The 23,673-nt window shown below is 41.9% G+C and overlaps 1 protein-coding gene across 5 annotated transcripts in view; it reads right to left on the bottom strand.

Annotated features, from left to right (window-relative positions):
• Nucleotides 1-23,673, bottom strand: part of WDR7 (WD repeat domain 7) — a 220,620-nt gene that overhangs the window by 84,111 nt on the left and 112,836 nt on the right. For all 5 annotated transcript variants that reach the window (XM_053407606.1, XM_053407607.1, XM_053407608.1 and 2 more), the window contains one exon: nucleotides 13,335-13,556. In XM_053407606.1, the coding sequence (XP_053263581.1) occupies nucleotides 13,335-13,556 (222 nt within the window). The remainder of the gene's footprint in view (nucleotides 1-13,334; nucleotides 13,557-23,673) is intronic.

Here is a 23,673-nt window from a genome sequence, read left to right as displayed (position 1 = left end):
GCAACACGTGCTCTCCATGAAGGAGAACACGCTTTGTCACAGTGATCCTTGTCAATCACAGTAATCACAGTATGCATGCACACGAAAGCTCATACCAAGAACTAACTTAGTTGGTCTTTAAGGTGCTACTGGAAGGAAAAAAAATTTTTTGTTTTGACTATGGCAGACCAACACGGCTACCTATCTGTAACAGTTATCCTTGTATGCCAAGTTTTAATGAAGCAAAATATGGAGAGCAAGGTAAGTCTGTAACACCTCTGGATTTGGTACTTGACTACACAGTCTCTCTCTCTCTCTAAACACCCACCGACATCTCAGTCATCTGAGGGTTGAAGTGCACAGGAAGGGTTTGCACGGCTACTTCTGAAAGCAAGAGCTGAAACATGGAATCTCATCCCCTTTCATAAAATCTAGTAAACCACCAATTTGCTTAAATGACTTACGGATATTCCCAAGGTGGCTCGCCAAAAGTTAAAATTACAGCAAAACAAAAAACAGTAAGATCATAGAATCATAGAGTTGGAAGAGACCACAAGGGCCATCGAGTCCAACCCCCTGCCAAGCAGGAAACACCATCAGAGCACTCCTGACATATGGTTGTCAAGCCTCTGCTTAAAGACCTCCAAAGAAGGAGACTCCACCACACTCCTTGGCAGCAAATTCCACTGTCGAACAGCTCTTACTGTCAGGAAGTTCTTCCTAATAAAACAATTAAAACAATTCTTCCTAATAAAACAATTAAAGCCAGAACATTTTTAAAAGCTACAGAAATGGAAAAACAACGATAGGCAGCACAAAAGCAGCACATACAGGAGCAAAGTAAAGCATGTGACCCAAGGGTTATGTCGCTGTTAAGTTTCTCACCCCTGTAAACAGCAGCCAGTAAACTGGAGTGGGGACACTGAAGATTGCCACACAATGCCTCCACATCAAATGTTTTAGTTTGACATTATAGGGAAGGGAATTAGAAAGGAGACAAGGAGCTGCTGCTCTTGGCCCAGCCATATAACCTCTGTAATCATAGAAGCTTTAGATAGAAACAATGCTGAGTCAAACTCTTCTCTGCTGACCCAAACTTTTATAGAAGGGATGGGAAATTTGTGGATCTCCAAAAGCTGTTGGACCACATCAGCCCTAACCAGCACGGCCAATGGTCTGGAATGATGGGAATTGCGGTCCAACACTGGGAGTATCACAGGTTTCTCCATCCCTGTTATATATACAGTGGTACCTCGGGTTTGCTTTTCAATTATGGTGCTGGAGGAGACTCTTGAGAGTCCCATGGACTGCAAGAAGATCAAACCTATCCATTCTGAAGGAAATCAGCCCTGAGTGCTCACTGGAAGGACAGATTGTGAAGCTGAGGTTCCAATACTTTGGCCACCTCATGAGAAGAGAAGACTCCCTGAAAAAAACCCTAATGTTGGGAAAGATGGAGGGCACAAGGAGAAGGGGACGACAGAGGACGAGATGGTTAGACAGTGTTCTCGAAGCTACCAGCATGAGTCTGACCAAACTGCGGGAGGCAGGGGAAGACAGGACTGCCTGGCGTGCTCTGGTCCATGGGGTCACGAAGAGTCGGATACGACTAAACAACTAAACAACAACAACAACATCTTGGGTTAAGAACTTAATTCATTCTGGAGGTCCGTTCTTAACCTGAAACTGTTCTTAACCCGAAGCACCACTTTAGCTAATGGGGCCTCCCGCTGCTGCCGCGCTGCCGGAGCATGATTTCTGTTCTCATCTTGAAGCAAAGTTCTTAACCCAAGGTACTATTTCTGGGTTAGAGGAGTCTGTAATCTGAAGCGTCTGTAACCTGAAGTGTCTGTAACATGAGGTACCACTGTACTCCATATATCAGATATCTTTCATACCAGCCTACACAAAACCACATCCTACTGACCAACTCTCCAGTTCAAATGCAGTTCAAAGCCTGGTTGTGTTAGCTTTAGCCATGGTGGAAAAGACCCTGATGTTGGGAAAGATGGAGGGCACAAGGAGAAGGGGACGACAGAGGACGAGATGGTTGGACAGTGTTCTCAAAGCTACCAGCATGAGTTTGACCAAACTGCGGGAGGCAGTGGAAGACAGAAGTGCCCGGCGTGCTCTGGTCCATGGGGTCACGAAGAGCTGGACACGACTAAACGACTAAACAACAACAACATCTCTCAGGCATGGGAACATCTGGTGAGAGGGTACTCAATCCAGGAAGAGGCTGTGGGAAACAAAGCTCACAATCCCAGTCTCTTTACTGCAGTTGAGAAGACCTCCCTCGCTTTGCTAAGCCCTAGCCAGCCTATTTCCTATAATCCTCTAGAAAAGTAGTTTTAACCTTTGCTGATTTTTGTCGCTATCACCTAAAATGAAACTTAAATATGTGCTCATAAGTGCAAATATACGAGATAAAATCTTGACTTTCTGAAGCCCAGGGGAAGACTCCAATTGATTTCAAGATTTCACCCAAAGCCCTTTATGTTCTACCAATGAAATTAATAAAACAGTAAGAGATTACTTTATTACTTTAATTGTTTTATTAAAAGAGGCTTAAGATCCGTCTCTTTATTTGCCTGCCAGCTTTTTATGGCTTTACTGTAAAAAGGAGCAAGGGTATACGTTTTAAAGGTGGCTTATCCCATCTATGCTACAAGAGCATTACTGGGCAAGCTTGCAAATGAAGATTTCTGGTGCATTTTTTTCCTCAAAAAACTGTAAACAAATATTGGGGCTCAGTGAAGAATAAAATGAAGACAAATAGGATGCTAGCAATATGTTTTTCAAAATCCTGCTCCGTTAATCCTGCTCTTGTATCATGAATGTATCATGAAAAATTTGTTTGCTGTTACACAAGGCCTGCAAAGGTTGAATTCACTACTGTAGTCAATTAACTGTTAAAGAAGTCCTTTCATTTACAGAGCGGGGATGGACGGACTCTGAATACATTTAGACCCAAACAAGGAGCCCAGATTTAGAACATTTTCCTCAAGGAGAGAAAGAAAATAAGACACAAGCACTAGGGAACATTAACAAAGTTGTGAAGTATATGAATACTATGTTAGCCTTGGTTTCTTGTACTTTCTAATGGAGATCCTTGTACAGTGGTACCTCTGGTTACGTACTTAATTCATTCCGGAGGTCCGTTCTTAACCTGAAACTGTTCTTAACCTGAAGCACCACTTTAGCTAATGGGGCATCCTGCTGCTGCTGTGCCACCGGAGCACGATTTCTGTTCTCATCCTGAAGCAAAGTTCTTAACCCAAGGTACTATTTCTGGGTTAGGAGAGTCTGTAACCTGAAGCGTATGTACCCCGAGGTACCACTGCAAATGAAACTGTGTAGTATGACCATTGCATCACTCTAACAATGACATACACTGCTGTCTCACTCCCCTCTCCCCCCCTTTTTTTGCAGATTCTGGAAACTTTCAACTGGAGATGAAAAAAAAAAGGGGAATTTAAGTTAGCTGGGGTTAAGGCTGAGAGGAGAGCTTTAAAGCAGAGCCAGGTATTACAGGAGAGTCAGAACTGTCAACGAAAATAGAAGACCAATGCCTGTTGTTGCACTTTGTGTGACCACGCAACCACTGAAGGGGAGAGGTTTGTGGAAACATGAAGTGACATGTCAAATTATTGCCATGCTTCTTGTTCAATGTCCAGTTTCACCCTTGAAGACAGTTGGTCACAATTCCTCTGTCTGCATGGTATTAACCTGTCTCCTTTAAAAGCAATGGCTCCAGGGCAATTAGTTATTTTTGGTCTGATGTGGGATACAATATGTATCCCGCCCCCCACCTCAGGTAGCACAGTGCTGATCCTCAGATAGCATTTTTTGCATAAGGAGACATGTTTATGTTGGCTGTCCTGCCTCCATCTACCATTCCTTGGAATGTATCAAATCAGACAGTCTTCCCAAACACTAACTGGCCCAGCCTCTCAGAAAGAGAGCCAGATATTCAGGAGAGGTCAAAGATGAGCCCAGGAATCAGCTGTGCCATAAAAAAGGCCCAGTATCTACTTAATGACTGCCAGGAGCAAGGAGTTGGAAATCACCTCTTTTCAAGAAGTCTGGGCTTATGCAACTTCTATTCCTTCTCCATTCTTGTTCTAGTATAAATAGATTTGAACACAAGCTCTGCTTTCACCATTGACCCTGATGCACCTTCCGACTGCCAGGATTCTTGCTAGCCTGAAGAATGGGCCCTACTGCCTTCTTTGCTTATGTTGACCAAGGATGTCAGAAAACAGGAAGTGGGCATCCCATGTGTTTTATCTATTTATTTATTACATCTCCAAGGAGATTCTGCAAATACTCATGTCTATGTTATATAAAGGGACGCGGGTGGTGCTGTGGGTTAAACCACAGAGCCTAGGACTTGCCAATCAGAAGGTCGGCGGTTCGAATCCCTGCGACGGGGTGAGCTCCCATTGCTTGGTCCCTGCTCCTGCCAACCTAGCAGTTCAAAAGCACGTCAAAGTGCAAGTAGATTAATAGGTGGGAAGGTAAACGGTGTTTCCGTGCGCTGCTCTGGTTCGCCAGAAGCAGCTTAGTCATGCTGGCCACATGACCCGGAAGCTGTACGCCAGCTCCCTCGGCCAATAAAGTGAGATGAGCGCCACAACCCCAGAGTCAGTCACGACTGGACCTAATGGTCAGGGGTCCCTTTAACTTTTTTATGTTATATAAAGACATTAGCACATGGGAAGTTTTAGGTAGCTGGGAGTCATATTGGTCTGGGAAAGGGAAGAGATATGTTTGGCAAATTTATATGATTTTTATACAGTGCAATTAGCATATGCAGTAATGTAAGCAAGGGACAAGCCTTTGCCCAGAGGAGCTAATTTGCCTTCAGTGGTACAGAAATCAAGAGCAGAGAATGGGAACAAAGCAAAGAAAATGCCGGCAAGTCGCAGCCTATACACATTTTGGAGTCCGCCAACAATCCCTGGGAGAAGAGAATGGACTGCCCATTTAAACACATGGCCATGAAACATGGCAATGGAAATTTGTACTTGAAATGAGTGCAGACCCTCCAAGTGCCCATATTTCCCAGGGACAGTCCCAGTTTTAAAGAAGCCGTCCCAGTTTCTGATTTGATCCCAGACCCAGAATGTCCCACTTTTCCTTGGGACACCCCTATTTTCATTGGAGAAATGTTTGAGGGTATGGAGTTATGCCACCCCTGAGCCAAGGAGATAAGTAATTGTACAATATTTAGAAGACATCTGAAGGCAGCCCTGTATAGGGAAGTTTTTTTAAAAAAAATGCTTAATGTTTTATTATGTTCGTTATATATGTTGGAAGCCGCCAGAATGGCTGGGGCAACGCAGTCAGATGGGTGGGGTATAATATTTTAGGACGTCCCTGTTTTCATTTGAGAATGTTGGAGGATATGCGAGTGCTGTTTTTTAGCTTTGAGAAAGCAAACACGCAAGCAGGGCATTACATCTTTGGATCTGCATCATTACATCTTTGGATCTTTGGATCATTACATCTTTGCATCATTACATCTTTGGATCTTACATCTTTCCCTGGCCAGCTGAAATTGTTGGTAAACACTCTGCCCAAGGTATCACCACTAAAGCAGATCAAGACATTGGCAGAGAGGATCAGACCTCTTTCAGCAAAGACCCCGAGGCTTTGGAACAAGCCTGCCAGATGAGGCTCACTATTGTACTTCATTGTTTGACATACTATGATTTTTAAAAAATATATCTCATCTGCCAGAGTTTGTAAATAAAGCTGGTGCTTTTTTTTTAAAAGAAGAAAGAGTTAGAGCAATAAAAAGGAATATTCTGCCAATCAGTTCTGCCAAGAATTTTCATGGTTTTCAAAAACATGTTCCCAAATGTCTACCTGTGAACCTTTGAGTGAGCCAATGATCCACATGCATTTTTAGATAAAAACAGAGGTCAACGTCAGTGAGATCTCTCAATCACAGATGCTAAAAAGAAAATAATTCCAGCTTTTTTTAAAAGAAAGAAAGAAATGCATGTGATCTCGGTAGATGGGAAATCAAGATATTCAGCAATTTAAGGCTAGCAACAAAGCATGTTGATGCAATGCTGCTGACCTAGACGGAGTGGGAATGAACACAGCTGCTTCATCAATAGTTCTACATGATAGCAATGGGAGGGCTCAACGTGTAAGATGGCAGCAATCAACTTGTGTGTGTCATCTTTTATAGCATTAAGGTGCATATGGTTCCTTCAGACCTGTGGATGCCTTAATCAAATATACAAGGATGCAGAAAGCAGCAACAACACTCTCTGGGCAGGGATGGGAGAACAATACACGTGCACATTTATGTTATACAGGCAGTAAAATGCATTTAAATCAGCCCAACCGCTAATAAAATTGCCCACAAAGAAAGAGAAAAGAATTAGAACAACGGGTTTGCCAATCTTCTCCGTCTAACTCTGGCCTAGTTAAACTGACCTAACAATGCTATTTTTCTTCCTCTCAAAATCTGCAGTGGGTGAATCAAATGTGAAAGCAAGATCAATTCCGTTCCAAGACAGTAAATGAGCTTTAGCTCAGTCTTGTTTCAATTTATGGAGAGAATCCAACTATACCAGCTTTAAGTGTATTCTTAGCCCAGCTATGAAACTATATTAAAGTGCTATGGAAACAGTAAACAGTTGTTATTTTCCACCCATATTTGTTTATAATCTAGAAGTGCACGAAGGAAATAACTAAGGCCCCTTCCCCCCCCCAAAGCATGCATCAGATTTTATATCTGCATTTCTAGTTAAAATTAATTTCACAGGGCTATTAAAATGGTCATTTACCTCAATATTTAAAACAGTATATAATTAGAACTGCAGCAAAACCTGATAGCCTGTTAAAAATCAGGAATGTAGCATTTAGCATTTCCCCATGTGAATATTAACTTCAGTGTGCTGTAATTATCTTACCGTGTCAAATTAATATAAATGTTTGTACTGTAAGTTACAAACTGAAAAAAATGGACCACTGAAATAAAGAAATTAACTACTATTAACTTCAGCAGAATATGAACTGTACCACTCATATTTAATACCTATCAACCATATTCTATCTTACATGGAAACTAACATGTCTGAATCCTAAACCAGAGTTCTGTTCTCAATGGTATCACACTTAACAAGAAGAAACTCATATTCAGCAAACAATGTTATTAGCATGTGTCTGTCTCAAGTGACAATGGAGTGCACCTCTGAGGGTAAAGTCAAGCCAATGCGTCAGCAGCACCCAAGTGACCTCCCCTGGGCGCAAGCCTGGGCAGTGTGTATGGAAGTCCTGGGCTGCCCAGATGGCAAGACCTCCCTCTCGGCCTTGCTGATATGGTCCAAAGGAAAGCAGAGCAATATGTTGGGTACCAGCTTGCCTGCAGGAGTTGCCAGGAGGCGGCGTTCAAGGCGCCATCCAACCATCTTAGGGACTCTACTCAGGATTTGTGTAGGGTTTACTCCTTAGCCTTTTCTTCTCACAAAGATATCCCACAAGGCAGCGGAGGTTTAGGGTCAGAGTTTTCCTTCTCCTAGATAGCCTACCTTCCCAGGTTGACAAGCGCCATCTGCCCCTAACTTTCCTCAACAGCACATGCAGAAGGCAAACCTTTAAAATGGCTCTAATGCAGTTGCTTTGAAGACAGTAGACAATGCTTATGCCCATAGTGTTGGAGAACCTGGTTATATGTTGTTGTTGTTTAGTCGTTTAGTCGTGTCCGACTCTTTGTGACCCCATGGACCAGAGCACGCCAGGCACCCCTGTTTTCCACTGCCTCCAGCAGCTTGGTCAGACTCATGTTTGTCGCTTCAAGAACACTGTCCAACCATCTCATCCTCTGTCGTCCCCTTCTCCTTGTGCCCTCCATCTTTCCCAACATCAGGGTCTTTTCCAGGGAGTCTTCTCTTCTCATGAGGTGGCCAAAGTATTGGAGCCTCAGCTTCAGGATCTGTCCTTCCAGTGAGCACCCAGGGCTAATTTCCTTAAGAATGGATGCGTTTGATCTTCTTGCAGTCCATGGGACTCTCAAGAGTCTCCTCCAGCACCATAATTCAAAAAAATCAATTCTTCGGCGATCAGCCTTCTTTATGGTCCAGCTCTCACTTCCATACATTACTACTGGGAAAACCATGGCTTTGACTATACGGACCTTTGTTGGCAAGGTGACGTCTCTTAATAATAATAATAATAATAATAATAATAATAATAATAATTTATTATTTATACCCCAGTTTATACCCAGAGTTTCCCCAGCCACTCTGGGTGGCTTCCAATCGAGTGTTAAAAACAATACAGCATTAAATATTAAAAACTTCCCTAAACAGGTGTCTTTTAAAGATAGCTACTTATTTCCTTCACATCTGAAGGGAGGGCGTTCCACAGGGTGGGCGCCACTACCGAGAAGGCCCTCTGTCTGGTTCCCTGTAACCTCACTTCTCGCAATGAGGGAACTGCCAGAAGGCCCTCAGTGCTAGATCTCAGTGTCTGGGCTGAACAATGGGGGTAGAGACGCTCCTTCAGGTATACAGGATGGAAACACTGTTGGAGCATTCTCCTGTCAGTACAGCAAGCCCCCTTAAGGGAACACATCTAATTAGTTTCAAAGCTGACCTTGAAGGTGGGACCAGGCACAATGACAAATAGGGGATCACTTCACAAAGTGGAAATACTGTTTGGAATCCCCCATCTTCAACATAACTTGTAATTATGGAAACACATGATGTAGCGCCATCACTTCATACACTTGTCACCAACGCTACCCTAGCAAGCTAACGTTGTGGATCTCCCTTGCAGATCTCTTGGGCTCCGTATGGCTCCATTCAATTTGCATGAGTCCAGTCCCTGATGTATGATGGTGTCAATTCCAAATTCTCTTTTAATCTGCCTCGGTTCCTGTCTTCTCAGCGCTTGCAGAGTATCTGGCTGTGATTGGGAAATGTATGAGGAGGGCAAGTTGATTGGGGCTTAATGCAGACAGGCCTTTCCCATTGCTCAGAGACACCGCAAAGCTTTCATTGGGGCTTGGTCAGTTACCAGGGTTAAACCTTTAATGGGCGTGCCTGATTTGTGGCGTCCGTTGTGTTTTAAACTGCATTACATGCGACTCAGGCATGTTGGAAATAAACAACACATTTGGAAAAAGCTCAACATCCACACTGCCCGATAATAAATTTTGAGACATGACACTGACTGAGTTGAAGTGCAAAATGCTCATCATTAATAGGTATATTGATGGCACATGGTTGGAAAAATACACTGCTTTAATGACCGAACAGAGTATTTTCATATTCAGGACAGAAGAGTCATTCAGATTTATCAGCCCATTAACTTTATAAACATAGCATTAGCTGCTGCTTAAGTGTGATGTGGTGAATCTGTAATGAGAAATTCTTTACGTGGCATTTTATAATTAAATATCTCATGAACCATTTGTAAGGTCAACAGAGATTAATGTGAGATGTCAGGCAAGGTCACTGTGTGAATTCCTAAAGAATCACATCCTTCCTTACAGAGCAGAAATATCACAATTAATTGGCATTAAAAACAACAGTAGCAAGCATGTGATAAGAGTTTTACATCTTATCATAGTAAATCAATGATACTTATCAAAATGAGCTACTTTCTAATTGTTATTGCAATTTAAACTGCTGGAGGGACAACACACAGTTCGGCTGCAGACTCTTCCCCCCCGCTCATTATTTTAGATCAGGCATCCTGCAACTTGATCATACTAAGGTTGTGTTTTCACTGAGGATGATCTGAATTTCCACAATATTTGTGTTTATTACATATTGTTCCTCCTCCTAAGAGCTTAAAGTGGTTTACATTTGGTCCTTGGGAGAGAGGACCAGCTCAGTGGAAGAGCTCATTCTTGGGGAGCGGGGTTCTACACGAGATCCTGGAGAGATGCTACTGTTCAAAACAGGCAACACTGAGTTAGGTGGATCGATGATATGACTTCAGTTTCAGATGTTCTGAAGTGATTTCCTAGCGTGGCCAGACTGGCAGAGAGAGGGGTCATCATAGGACAAAATAGGTGGTGGCAGAGACATTACCCTGATGAAAGGTGGGGCATTAAGCACCATACCAGAAGGGGGTGGAGTCCCTTCCCCAGTGGTGTGTTAGTTAGCAAAAGACAATAGCAGAGTTGGGAGGAGGAGGTTGCCAGGGGACGTGATACAGAGGACTTCTTGAACCTTCAAGAGAAGGTACCCTCAAAATCAGCGTTCAACACCTACCATCTTCTTGAAATTCCACCACCTGAGGTGTCTGTGGTGCCAAAACCTCTCTGAAGAGGTCATATTGCCTTCTTCAGGCTCTGAAGACTTCAGCTAAGCTTCTAAAACAGGCAGGGACCCTTTATGCGTAGAGGCTCTACTCCCCGGGGGCAGGGCTAGCTGCCAATCTTACTGTTCATTCTGGGTTTCCTGGTTGCTGAGGTAACCCCATAGCCTGCCTCCGTTTTCACCTTTTGTTTTGCCTGACCTCACCTATCTGGACCTACCTTCTCCTTTATCTACTTAGCCTTACTGTAACTTCATCTCTGCTTGACCAGACCTTGTTTATTGGATCCTGGCCTGGAACAATGGTGTGTCTCTTTTTGTCCCTGGACTTTGTGTCTACCACATGCGCCCGCTCAGGCTAGATGTTCACAATCAGCACTTAGGACAACCCTAGTATTGAAATTCACATGACAGTTGTTCAGAGGGAAGGATGCCTCATTTTCTTCACTGCACATTCCAAGGACAGGTCTTTGTGGTTTGCCAAACAACTAAGTCAAGATGAAGCCAATTGTATGAGGGATCCCTTCAGGGATACACGTGGCAAAAGAGAAGCAACACGGTTTTTGGGGGGTAGGGTGGGGTGGGGAGGAAAGGTCACCTGAATCCTCCTTTAATTAATTCTTCAAACAGGGCCTAATCACTACAAGTTTTTTTTTTAACATCAAGCAATTATGAAGACCAGAATGAAAATCCATCTTCTGAATTCTTAGCAGTACTCAGGGATAAGAATAAGCATTCAAGTATTTATGGTTTGTGTGCTGAAACTCATTTACAGAATGAACATGGTCTACTACAAGTATTATCCAAAGTTCACATGAGATTGGGGGCAGCCAATATTTTCAATCCCAAAGGGACTTGCGGTATCATATATTTGCAGTTGTGTTGCAGAGAGAGAGAACTTCTGCTCCTCCTTATGAGGGGGCAGCACTCGAGGGAAAAGGCAAAGGGGTCAACAAATGTGATTATAGAGAGGCAACACTCAGTCTCTCAGAGAACTACAATTAATGATAAGTAACCTCACTCTGTCAAGATGTTCTTTGTGCATTTCCATTGTGGAGGAAGAACCTGGATGACATTGTGTAAACCTCAACAAAACAGACTGTTTGGCTCTTATGTTAGGCCTGCCCCAGAATATAAGCATGGAATTGCAGGAGGTGAAATGTAAATTTCTGAATTAAACCTCTACCGCCTCTTTTTTTCAACAGTGGAGATGCTGTCAAAAAGACCTTTTTTGGGTGCTAATGGTGAAATAAAGGTTCTGCTATTGCTATGAAAGCATGTTAAGATACACTGGTCTTCAGATACAAAACATGAAACAAAGTAAAATAAAGTTTTTCCAAGAGGCCAGGTCATATATTATATTTTGAAAATCATAACAGGAAGTGCACTGATTTAAATTCCCACTTCAGATTTCAAAAAATATTAAAATTCATGGGATGAATGTGAGAGTGCACAGAATATGATGATGAAGCAGAAAGAAGACTTTCCAGGGAAATAGTCTTTATAAACAGTTGTTCCCATCCTACCTTTCACCTTCACTTATTGACAATGGGAAGAAGGGAGGTGTGGCAGTCATGGGTACAGTGTGGCCCGTACAAAGAACACAGAAGGATTATTAGAATTGCAACGCTGGATTTAAACTCAGCTAAGTGGTGTCTGCATTAAGAATTAAGCATGAGACAAAGGTATATCTGGAAAGAAAGTATACACGAGACCCAAGAGCACTCAGCCTTATTAGATTCAATGCAATGAAAGAGTATTACTGTAACCTTTAGGAATTCATCCAAGGCCACTGGTTTGTGGAACCATTCTGGTAATCACCTACAATATTCATAAACTAGGGGAATAAAAAAAATGAGTAACTTCTCTGAGGTTTGGATGGTCACCCAAAGCATTTTTGAATAATTAACTTTACATTTCAGTTCTGCTATTAAGACATTGCTAGTAAAAAAAAAGTGGGATTGTAAATTCTTGATCCAGCTTCCCCCCTCCAAGGATAAAAGGAGCAAAGTAAGAGTTGCAGAAAAAGGACACGAAAAAATCGCTGCAAAAAAGGACATGAAAAAATCGCTGCAAAAAAGGACACGAAAAAATCGCTGCAAAAAAGGACATGAAAAAATCGCTGCAAAAAAGGACATGAAAAAATCGCTGCAAAAAAGGACATGAAAGCATTCCATGAAAACATGGGAGGGGTAAATGAACAAAAGGAGGGATAGTCCAGAAAAGACCGTGCTGCCTAAGCTAATGGTGACAAACTAAGGACAAATTTACGGGGGGAACTAGCTGTTGTTGTTTTTTAAGGCATTTTAGAGTGGTCTTCCTGGATCAGTTCTAAGAGTACTAAGAGCATGTGAATAGTTCCCGTGTTTGGGTAGCAAAGATAGGTTTTCAACAGCTCCCAGATATGCTCACACATATATATGGGGCTATGATCATTAAAGGGACGCGGGCGGCACAGAGCCTAGGACTTGCCGATCAGAAGGTCGGCAGTTCGAATCCCCACGACAGGGTGAGCTCCCGTTGCTCGGTCCCTGCTCCTGCCAACCTAGCAGTTCAAAAGCACGTCAAAGTGCAAGTAGATAAATAGGTACCACTCCAGTGGGAAGGTAAACGGTGTTTCCGTGTGCTGCTCTGGTTCGCCAGAAGCAGCTTAGTCATGCTGGCCACATGACCTGGAAGCTGTACGCCGGCTCCCTCGGCCAATAAAGCGAGATGAGCGGCGCAACCCCAGAGTCGGCCACGACTGGACCTAATGGTTTACCTTTACCTTTATGATCATTAAACAGTGTCTTAGACCTGTGGCCCTTCAGAACCCTTGGAAGTTCCTTGGGATGAAATAGTTTAAAATCAAAAGCTTCCGTTTTGGATTTCGTCCTCTGGTTCATGGAGGAGGAGGGGGTGGTGGCGTGTGTGTGAACCAGTGGCTCTCTGCATTTTGGTTCTCATGGCAGGAAGCCAGGCTTTCCCATTGTTACTGAAATGGCCCATATAACAGAATACAATAGCAGCACATATTTCGCTATACAGCTTGCATCAAGGGGGAGTGGGCAGAGAGAAACTTACAAGTATGCCTCGCCAAAGAATAGTTGGATCCACCACTCGTTGAGCCAAACCCTTCGGGTATTTGGCTAGAGCTGCGCGGCCTGGTCAGCAACTTCGGAGGTTCAATTTCTGCTCCAAACTCTGCTCCAATTACTCCTAGCAGAACTATAGCAGTAGCTTGCTTTCGCCTCTCTTCGTACGACATAGATATTTTTTTCATTTGCGGAAATCCAGACAGAGAACCTGAAACACAACACGAAGAGCATTAGGACAGGTGGTTCATAAACTGTTCTAACTCCAGCAACTCTGGTGGTCCTTTCACTGTGCAAAGAATTTAAATACACGCCTTATGACTCCTTTTACTATTCATTTTTTTAAAAAGTGGTATAGTAGCCACTGCCTTGTTCTCCAGATACTTGCTGTGCAACCAATGAAACACATGGTATAGTTCTTTCTCTATGGTGGTCCTCCAACAGTTGTCTTAAGGCGATGTATAATAAAAACAATTGAAAACAGTTTTTAAAAAACAGAAGACACATTTGAAACAAAACTGAAACTATACAAAAATAGTACCGGTAACTCATGGCAAAGACTTATCTACCTGGGAAAGCCTGTCGGAACAAAATTATCTTCAACTGTTTCTGGAAGGTACAGAAAGTGGACATCTCTCATATGCTAACAGGAATCCTAATCCAGAATGCAACAGTTAGACTGGTGTCTGGGAGTGGCTGCCAGGACCATATAAACACTGGTCCTAAAGGATCTACATTGGCTCCCAGTATGTTTCCAAGCACAGTTCAAAGTGTTGGTGCTGACCTTTAAAGCCCTAAATGGCCTGGGCCCAGTATACCTGAAGGAACGTCTCCATCGTTCAGCCCAGACACTGAGGTCCAGCTCTAAAGGCCTTTTTGGTGGTTTCCTCACTGTGAGAAGTGAATTTACAGGGAACCAGGCAAAGGGTCTTTTTGGTAGTGGTACCCACCCTGTGGAACACCCTCCCATCAGAGTCAAGAAGATAAATAACTATATGACTTTTCGAAGACATCTGAAGGCAGCCCTGTATAGGGAATTTTTAAATGTATTGTGTTTTATTGTAGGGTACATATAATAAATTCTTCATCATCATTATCATATTGCCCCAGTCACTCTGGGTGGCTCCCAACAAAATATTAAAAACATTTCCCTGGGCAGGGCTGCCTTCAGATGTCTTTGAAAAGCCAAATAGTTGTTTCACCAAATGAAATATATGGATTTATGTTTTCCTGCACTCTGTTATGGCAGTACATTATAAATGCTGGGACGTATTTATAACAAGAAAGGCTAGACAGTTACCCAACTGGAAAAGTTCCCTCTCCCTTGCATTAAGTTTCACTTTCTAGGTTACACTGGCCTAGGGGTCAAGGCACCAGAAGGGTTGGAGAACGCAATCCCTTGCTGCCTTAAAATACTTACTTTACATGGCTTCTGGGTCTTACTGTAAGTCAAAGATGCAGACCCTAAAGCAGTTTACATTAGTGGATGAAATAATGCAAGAATGCAGTAGGCAAAGGAATATGAACAACGCAGCAATACTATCAGGCTATCTGAACTGTCTGCACCCCAGGTGGTCTTTATAAGAACTGTAACTTTAAGAAAGGGTGGTCCAAGCTTGTTCTTCCCCCTTCCACCTCCCCATCACTTTTTCCTTCTGTTTCATGCCATTTAGACTGTACACCAGAAGAAGGCAGGGACTGTACTGGTTTTTGTAAGCTGCTTTGGGAGCCTTTTCAGCTAAAGAGAAGGACGGGAGATGACTTAAAGAAATAATAAATAACTATAAGCATGCAGGGCCGCATTTACAAAATTTTAGGACACTGGATGTCACCTATTTAAGTCATGCTCTGAAGAGATTCGCTGAAATTAATGGACAAGTCCACTGATTTTAATGGGTCTACTCGTGACTATGGCTCGCATATCACCCATTACTTCAACTGCATTTTGAGGTATAGCTATAACTTCTTCAATGCACCAGGAAACAGACTTGTGTATATTATAGCCAATGTACTATAAGTCTCACTCTTCCCTGCTACACTATGATGTTAAATCTCTTCTGAGAGAAATCAGAGACCACTTGGTACTCACAGGCAGAATTTCAAGGTCTGGAGATTAACAAAGTGAGAATTAATAATAAAAAACGCTCTGCTACGGTATGCCCAAACTGCAGCAAATGAATTCTCTCTCTCTTTTAAAAGAAAAGGAAAAAAGAGCATTAGAACCTCTGTTAAGAAAAACCGATTCCCAGTTCAGCTCTAGTTCTGATAGTTTTACACCCAAAGGAGTGGGTGGGGGTGATCTTTAACAATGAGAAGGAGAGGAGCTTTAAAAAAAATAAAAATCAATAGTCACCTTGTATGGAAAAAGAAAGATGAAAATGGACTCTACGCTAAGTGATACGTAACCATTTTAATCACCTGCAATTTGTATATATAATCACTACCGTTAAACGCAACACAAATCGCAACCGGGGTCTGCCTAGGCAGATCCATTTTTTAATTCGCTTCACTCAGAGCACAATGATCTGGAAGGAAACCACCACGCTCCCCTCCCCTCCGGCCCCCACCCCACCCCAAGAAGCATGCTCCATAACAATAGTTCAAAGGAAAGCTCCATTCTGCAGTTGCACTGATTGTTCTGTCAGCTGACCTCTGCAGAAGGGAATTGCTAACCGCTGCCGAGCTCCTTAGCTGACAAATGAATGATCGCAGCTCCATCTATTTTCACTATGGCTGCCTCTAGCCCAGGTGCTCAGACAGAGAGCCCGGTGTGACATCTTAGATCAAGATGAATTGGCACAAACTCCTGATCCAAGATTGTTTTATACCATTTAATTTAGTTTCTTCCCCTGCTCGGATGAGCACAGCTCTGGTTATGGATTTCTATTCTAATGTACTGAAGCAAGCACTGAAATAAGCCAATGAAGCAGATGCTGGAGCTGGGGGACTGCAGGGATACTGATCAATAGGCAAGGCATTGACCCCAACCACTCAGCCTCTGCAATGGTCACTGTTTAAAGAAAAGAACTGGGGTGGGGGAGAGAAAGCCCCACACATGTGCTGCTTCCAGTAGGAAATTAAACAACAGGGGCACTTGGCAAACTCCCCCCTCGAAAAACAAAAAGGGAGAGAGAGGAGCCCCCTCGTTGGCTCTTCCTTTTGTTTGATTAAAGCAAGCTCAAGTTAACCCTTCGTTTTATCGGGATTCATTTAGGGCCAAACGCTTCTTTCTGGCGAGTCCAGGTTTAGCAAGCCAACCCTATGTTAAAACCTCAAGAAGCAAGGGGAAAACGTATCAACGTGTTGACTGCCTTTTCCAGTTCTGCTCTACGGATGCGTTTCTTTCACAAGAAGCGCCCGTCTGAAAGCACTTTGAGGCTTCTGGCCCCCTTTTTCAAGAGATTTCAATGTTCTGCAGCCAGGCTTAAAAGCTTCAAGCATTTTTGTGCCAGAAAGAGCAGTGGAAGTGAAGTTTTGGGGAGCTGATTAGCAACCCAGTTTACGTAAACCGAGCTATGTTCACTAGAGGACACTAGCTGACATTTTGTTCTGTGTAAGAGATTTAGGTGTGAAACTGGTCCCCCCCCCCTTTACTGTCTTTTGAGTTATTAGGAGGAACATGCAATTAATGGCAACCCTTCCCAACAAATAAACTGACAGCCAAATGGGAGATTTTAAAATGAAATAATGTCTATAAAAGTTGTCCTCGCTACAAGTTTCATTTGTCTCGTGAAAATTTGGTATTTTCTCACAGCGATGTGCCTCCATTTAATCATGCTAAAGGGTGACACAGAGATCCATTTTCTTGACAGGACGGTTGATCACCCTATCACGGTGAGAAAATTAATAACCTCAAATAGCCCTATGTGGGGGGGAAAGAAGCTATGCTGGGGAAGAAGGAAGGTTTCTGCATTTAAGTTGTAGAGATAGCACACTTTCTATGCACTAAGTAAATGGAAGTGACAGATTTCTTCATTATTTGCCAAACGGACATTTTGACTCCACATTTACAAAGGTTTCCAAGCACACTGACCGAGTACCAAAACCAAAAAGACAACAGCCCTACAGGAAATGGTCGACAACTGTAGCTGTATATTTTTCATCCCTAATCTGTTTAAATAAAATATAGGTAAAAAAATATCTGAAAAAAAAGTTTAAGCTGTTTAAAAGGTTGCAAGATATTGATTACTTCATTTAAAAAGCAGTCAGGGAGTGCAACCAAGAGGTCAGGATAAATTTAGCAGTTTGAAGCACTTTACCAAATAACTCTAAAGATCATGTTAATTGGCTTTGCACAGTCCTAGTGTAAAATTAATTTTATCCTATCTTACAATAAAAGGATTAAAAGACATATTAAGTTCTACAGGTTTAACTGGAACAGGAATCAATGGATTTGAATTAAGGCTAAAGGCTATTTTATGAGAGATGGACTACCCCCAGATACTTTATATCTGCTATTAGGCACATGATGGTACTCTTTTATTGTATTAGGTATTAAAAACTTGGAGGGGTAAATGCCATACCAATTTATTATTATAGAAATATGTCTTGGAATTCTGAGCAGGTGAGTTCTTTGGTTTCAGTCCACAGAATTTACTGATCCTCTGATCCTTTCATAACCCCTGGCACAACTGCAACCCTTACAGTGGTGTCCAAACTTTTTTCAAAAAGGGCCAGATTTGATGAAGTGAAGGATCATGAGGGCTGGCCAAAGGGCCAACCAAAGTTGTTGGCCTTTTTTTAAAGGATTGAAGCTGTTGAGCTTTTTTATGATTTTACCCCCCAAATAAACTGCCACTGGGGCCGTTATTGAACCGACCGGCAGGCCAGATTAGGCCCCCGAAAAGGACTTTGGACATGCCTGCCTTAATAGACAGACTGGCAATATTATTCATGCTCTGATAACATCTTGTTTGGACTACTGTAATGCCTCATATATAGGGCTGCCTATAAAGTGTGCTGAGCAATGGAAAGCCCTTTCTAGAGAGGCTCATTTGGCACCTCTTAAGTTCACCTCTTAAGTTCAGCATCTTAAAAAGCAGAGACATCACCTTGCCAACAAAGGTCTGTATAGTTAAAGCTATGGTTTTCCCAGTAGTGATGTATGGAAGTGAGAGCTGGACCATAAAGAAGGCCGATCGCCGAAGAATTGATGCTTTTGAATTCTGGTGCTGGAGAAGACTCTTGAGAGTCCCATGGACTGCAAGAAGATCAAACCTATTCATTCTTAAGGAAATCAGCCCTGAGTGTTCACTGGAAGGACTGATCCTGAAGCTGAGGCTCCAATACTTTGGCCACCTCATGAGAAGAGAAGACTCCCTGGAAAAGACCCTGATGTTGGGAAATATGGAGGGCACAAGGAGAAGGGGACGACAGAGGACGAGATGGTTGGACAGTGTTCTCAAAGCTACCAGCATGAGTTTGACCAAACTGTGGGAGGCAGTGGAAGACAGGAGTGCCTGGCATGCTCTGGTCCATGGGGTCACGAAGAGTCGGACATGACTAAATGACTAAACAACAACAAACAACAAGTTCTGGTGTAAAGACCATTTGCCTGGTTGACCAGTGTTTTGTCTTTTTACTCTCCTGGCTTTGGCTTTATGCAGCTACCATTGCTTGCTATGCTTTACTGTTTCAGCGTTTTATTATTTCTGTTTGGTGGTTTTAAGCGATGGTTCTTAACAGTCAACCAAGCTGGGAACACTCTGAATATTCTCTCCACGTTTTAATCCTAGTTAATTTATTTGGTTTCTTCCTATTCCTTGCAAAACTGGATGGACTTTCTGCTGGACCCCATATTTCTGTAAATCGGGGTCAATGTAAGTTTCGGTCCCTCAGAAAAAAATCCTTCTTCAGTCTCAATCATTGCTGAACTAGGAAGTATCAGACGAGGCGGTAAATGCAGAAAAGGTGTTGTCAGTGATGTGGTACATTAACTGTAATATTCAGGCACTGCTATTTGTCCTTTAATAATTCATGTAGATGTGGCACCATCTACTGACCTGAGCTATTGGAAGTTTACCGTGTTGTCATCTGTGAGGTGTTAAAATTCCTGTTGTGCCACTTTTGAGGCAGAACTACACTTGGCCATCAGCTATATGTGCCTTGAATGAAGAGCACCAAACAGTACTTATAAAAATTTCAGATGCACCTCAGGATGTGCAAAACATTGATTGCAACTATGCCTCTCTTTCCCTGCCTGCCTGCCTCTCTCTCTCTCTCTCTCTGTGGCACAAACATTTCTGCTTTGCTGCATATCCCATATTCCACCCACAAAATCTCTTCTGTTGATATTAACTGCCTTAACATATTATATTTGTTCAAGAATTTCCACATGAGCTGAAAGAACTGACACAGAGCATCAAATGTTGAGCACAGTGAAGACTTAGGCAGTTTAGACTGTGAAGAAATTAAGTAGTAACGAACTTCCGTTTATTAAAAATGTGAAATCCCATGAGTTCTGATCCAATGACAGAACTTCCAGTGTGGCTCACAAAGCAAAGGGAGAGCACCATGGCATAAGAGAAAAGCAGCAATTAAAACGAAATGAAAGAAGTAGAGCAACAAGCAATTTAAGGGGAATGATTTGGTAAAAAGAATAACACTACCTTAACGTTTATCTAGCACATGTGTACGTACACACTCTTTACAACAACCTTGTAAGGTAGATGAGTATTATTATCATCATCTTGTCATTGTTGGCATCCATATGTCTCAAGAGACAATGGAGTGCACCTCTGAGGGTGAAGTTAGCAGCACTTAAGTGACCTCCCTAGTGTGCAAGCCTGGAAAGTGTTTACGGAGGGCCTGGGCTGCCCAGATGACAAGACCTCCCTCTTGGCCTTGCTGAAATGGTCAAAAGGAAAGCAGAGTAATATGTTTGGCACCAGCTGGTCTGCAGGACTTGCTGGAAGGAGGCATAGAAGATGCCATCCAACCGTCCTGGGGACTCTACTCCGGATTTGTGTAGGGTTTACTCCTTAATGCCTTAATAAAATAATAATAATAATAATAATAATTATTATTATTATTATTATATCCCGCCCTCCCCAGCCGAAGCCAGGCTCAGAGCGGCTAACAACAGTAAACTAATACAGCATTCTAAAATCAATTCATTATGAAATCAGTTCAAATCAAATTGATGGCAACCATTGGGCTAGAGTTCTGTGAAGATTGCCAAAGGAGGGGGTCAGGCTGTGCCCTGGTCAAAGGCCTGGTGGAACAGCTCTGTCTTGCAGGCCCTGCGGAAAGATGTCAAGTCCCGCAGGGACCTAGTCTCTTGTGGCCTTCTTCTCCTGAAGATGTCCCGCAAGGCAGCGGAGGTTTAAGATCAGAGTTTTCCTTTTCCTAGATATGCACTAAATGTCTTACTGCATTCAATGAAGTTTGCTGGAGTTAACCCTTTACTGGAGTATTATGATTAGCATCGTGTCTGATCACCCTCTGTTTTTAAAATTTATATACAAACTTTAAGCTGAGCTGACAGCAAGCAGATTTCTGCTCTCAAATTTTATGGGGCTTAAAAATATTATTCATTCTCTACCTTCTTGGCCCCTAAACAGTTTCCCTGGGCACGTCTTGTCCTGTTCCTAAGCCTTGACTACAAAAGCTGTCGACTTCCAACTGGGCATAATGAATATCCCACATCAGGACTTGCAATGTTCGCAAAGATTCCATGTGAGCATTGAAGGCAATAGCTAGAAGGGGCTAACAAGAAATTGGTAGCTAATTTTAATACAATTCACACAGAATACTTAATTAAGAAAAATACCATAAATTATATATGTATTATTCTTATAGCACTAAAGATGTGTGAGCTTTTATAAAGCAACAAACTGACAAATCCTCAAGGAATTTACAGTCTAAAATTCAACGTAGGGGAAACAACAGCAAACAGGGGGAGAATAGGCACATCTGCAGGGTTACAGTTTAGTAGGGAATGTAGACTCAAAGGCTGCGCTAAATATTTATTAAGTTACCATATATGGTAGAAAGGATTGTAATGTTTTTACGTTCCCCTTTAATATGAAATTTTAAATATTTGTGTAATTCGCTCAGAGATCTTGGGATAGAGCAGAATATGCAACAGACAAATATGGGATTAAAACCATTTGCTCTTGGATGCAGTCAAAGAACAGTTGACCTCATCCGTTCCTTTTAATCACAGCATACAACACAGCACTGCCTTGCTTTAAACAATGTTCAACATTCAAAGCTAAAAATTTGCTTCCATTTTTCAAGCAGCTGGAACCAAATGTTTTCATAGTAGCTTACGAGTAATCGCAAGGATTAAGGTGCTGATTTTCTGCTGCATAGTTGGTGCTATTCTAAGCCAATGGCGTGTTTAAATCCACACCAATGAAATCAATACAGCACTGTTCTCTTCAAGGTGAGACCAAATAAACCTGTCTGAAGCTCTGAGAAATAGGCTTTGCAGCACACTTTGAGTGCTAAGTGCCTTTCAGTCCAGAGATCTGTCATTAAATAATCATTAGCCATCATTCATTCTTCCTAAAAAGCTTAACATCTAAACTTGTTCAGCATCCACTAAAGTATTAGTATAGACTACCAAGTATTCATTAGCTCGTAGGGATGTGGATACACTTAACTTTAACAATGTACTGACATGCTATGGCACAAAGTGGAACAAGAGAGCCTAGTGCACAATGCTCCTTGCTTATTGCTTTCAAGTTCCTTCAAATTGCTGTCATTACATGGAAGGGTTAAAAGAGCCAGCAAGCTTTCCTGCCCCCCTTTTCCCTTCCTTCCTTCCTTTATTTTTATTTTTTTGCTCACAGACATTCTTGTCAAGTTATAAAACTGCAAGTACGTCTATGGCTTTGCCATTTCGCATCCTGCCTTATGGAGCTGGAGGGTTGTTGTTGTTTTTCAAACCTTTCCTGGTCGGGGTTTTTCATTCATCTTTGGCGACAGGAGCAACATTTTCATAATTAATTAACATTTATCTGCACTGCTGTAAAGGCAGTCACCTGTGCCACGTTCCTTGCCGTGGGAGCAGACTTCTACACCTCTGGAAATTCATTGTAATTCACAAAAAAAATAATCTAAGCATACTTCCGTTCCTAATTTCAATATATTGCGATTGCAGGATCCAGTCTTTGCATGATGCAGTGAACTCGACCAACATATAAATGTTATTGACACCACTACAGCCAATGGAGACAGCAGGCTTCTTATTCATTTTCTAGACACATACCTAATAATTTTAAAGAAGTCAGGCTGTGCATAAGTGATAGAGTATTCACTTTTGAAAAGAAACATAACATGACTACTTGGTGGTCATATACAGTATCACAGCTAGCTACTGTAGATTTAAATCTATACAACAGCATCAGACGGCGGGGTAATAGAGAATTTATATAGCTTTCTATAATTTTTGTTAATGTATTAATGCCTATTAAAAACTGCTAAGATTTTGCAGTATTGGTTGCTGATTTGTAAGGAAAGTGTTCATTCATACTAGTAACATAAATATAAAACAGATTTGATTATTAAATATCTTCTTTATAATATGCTAACAGGATTAAATTAATTACTATGACATGCTGCAGGAAGGGTGGGGGGGAAGAAGCAGTATGAAAAAAAATCTAGCTCTGGTTGATTAAAGGGATCATCTATCAGCTCCGTACAAAACTGCAGAGAATCCATTTTGTCCTGAACTATTCCTCACTGCTCTTGCTGTATGTTAGGGAAATAGTTGCCTTCAACCATTTTAGGTTTCCCATTCTCCAATACAGTGAAATGTTTGGTTCGCAATGTAGAAAAAAGTCCTCAGATCAAGAAAAATGCATCACAGGCAATCTGTGTCAGTATATACACCTTAAATATATGTGAAGCTTTGTGAAATATAAGGACATGAACTTAACATTTATGCAAGAAGAGAATAAAGAATTTGATTATAGCCTTCAGCTCAAAAATTGTCTTAATCTTCAGTATGAGAGAGTGACTCATATTTTTGCCTCTGAACTGAGCTAATTGCAATGAATTAAAATTTCATTTATGCAGTGAAACAGGACATGTTCAGATCCACAAGCCTGCCCTATTATTTGTTGCTTTGCTTGCTGATGCACAGGCACTGGTAAAAACAGTATAATAAAATAATGGCAATTTAAAAAATATTCAACCCTCCTAAAAATTAAATATTTCAAGCTCATCAGTTACCTTGCTAGATGCTGATGGCCAGCTTACAATGAGACAAAAATCAAAGTACATATGAAAATATTTTTCCAAATGACTCCTGCTTTTAAAGATATGCTAGATTACAAAAAAAAAACCCCTGATCAATAAAAGCAATTCATTCTGGAGTA

The sequence above is a fragment of the Podarcis raffonei genome, chromosome 11, assembly GCF_027172205.1.
Source record: "Podarcis raffonei isolate rPodRaf1 chromosome 11, rPodRaf1.pri, whole genome shotgun sequence".
In the NCBI taxonomy this organism is placed as follows: domain Eukaryota; kingdom Metazoa; phylum Chordata; class Lepidosauria; order Squamata; family Lacertidae; genus Podarcis; species Podarcis raffonei.
The sequence above is the reverse complement of the archived record's forward strand: the minus strand, read 5'-3'. Positions and strand labels throughout refer to the sequence as shown.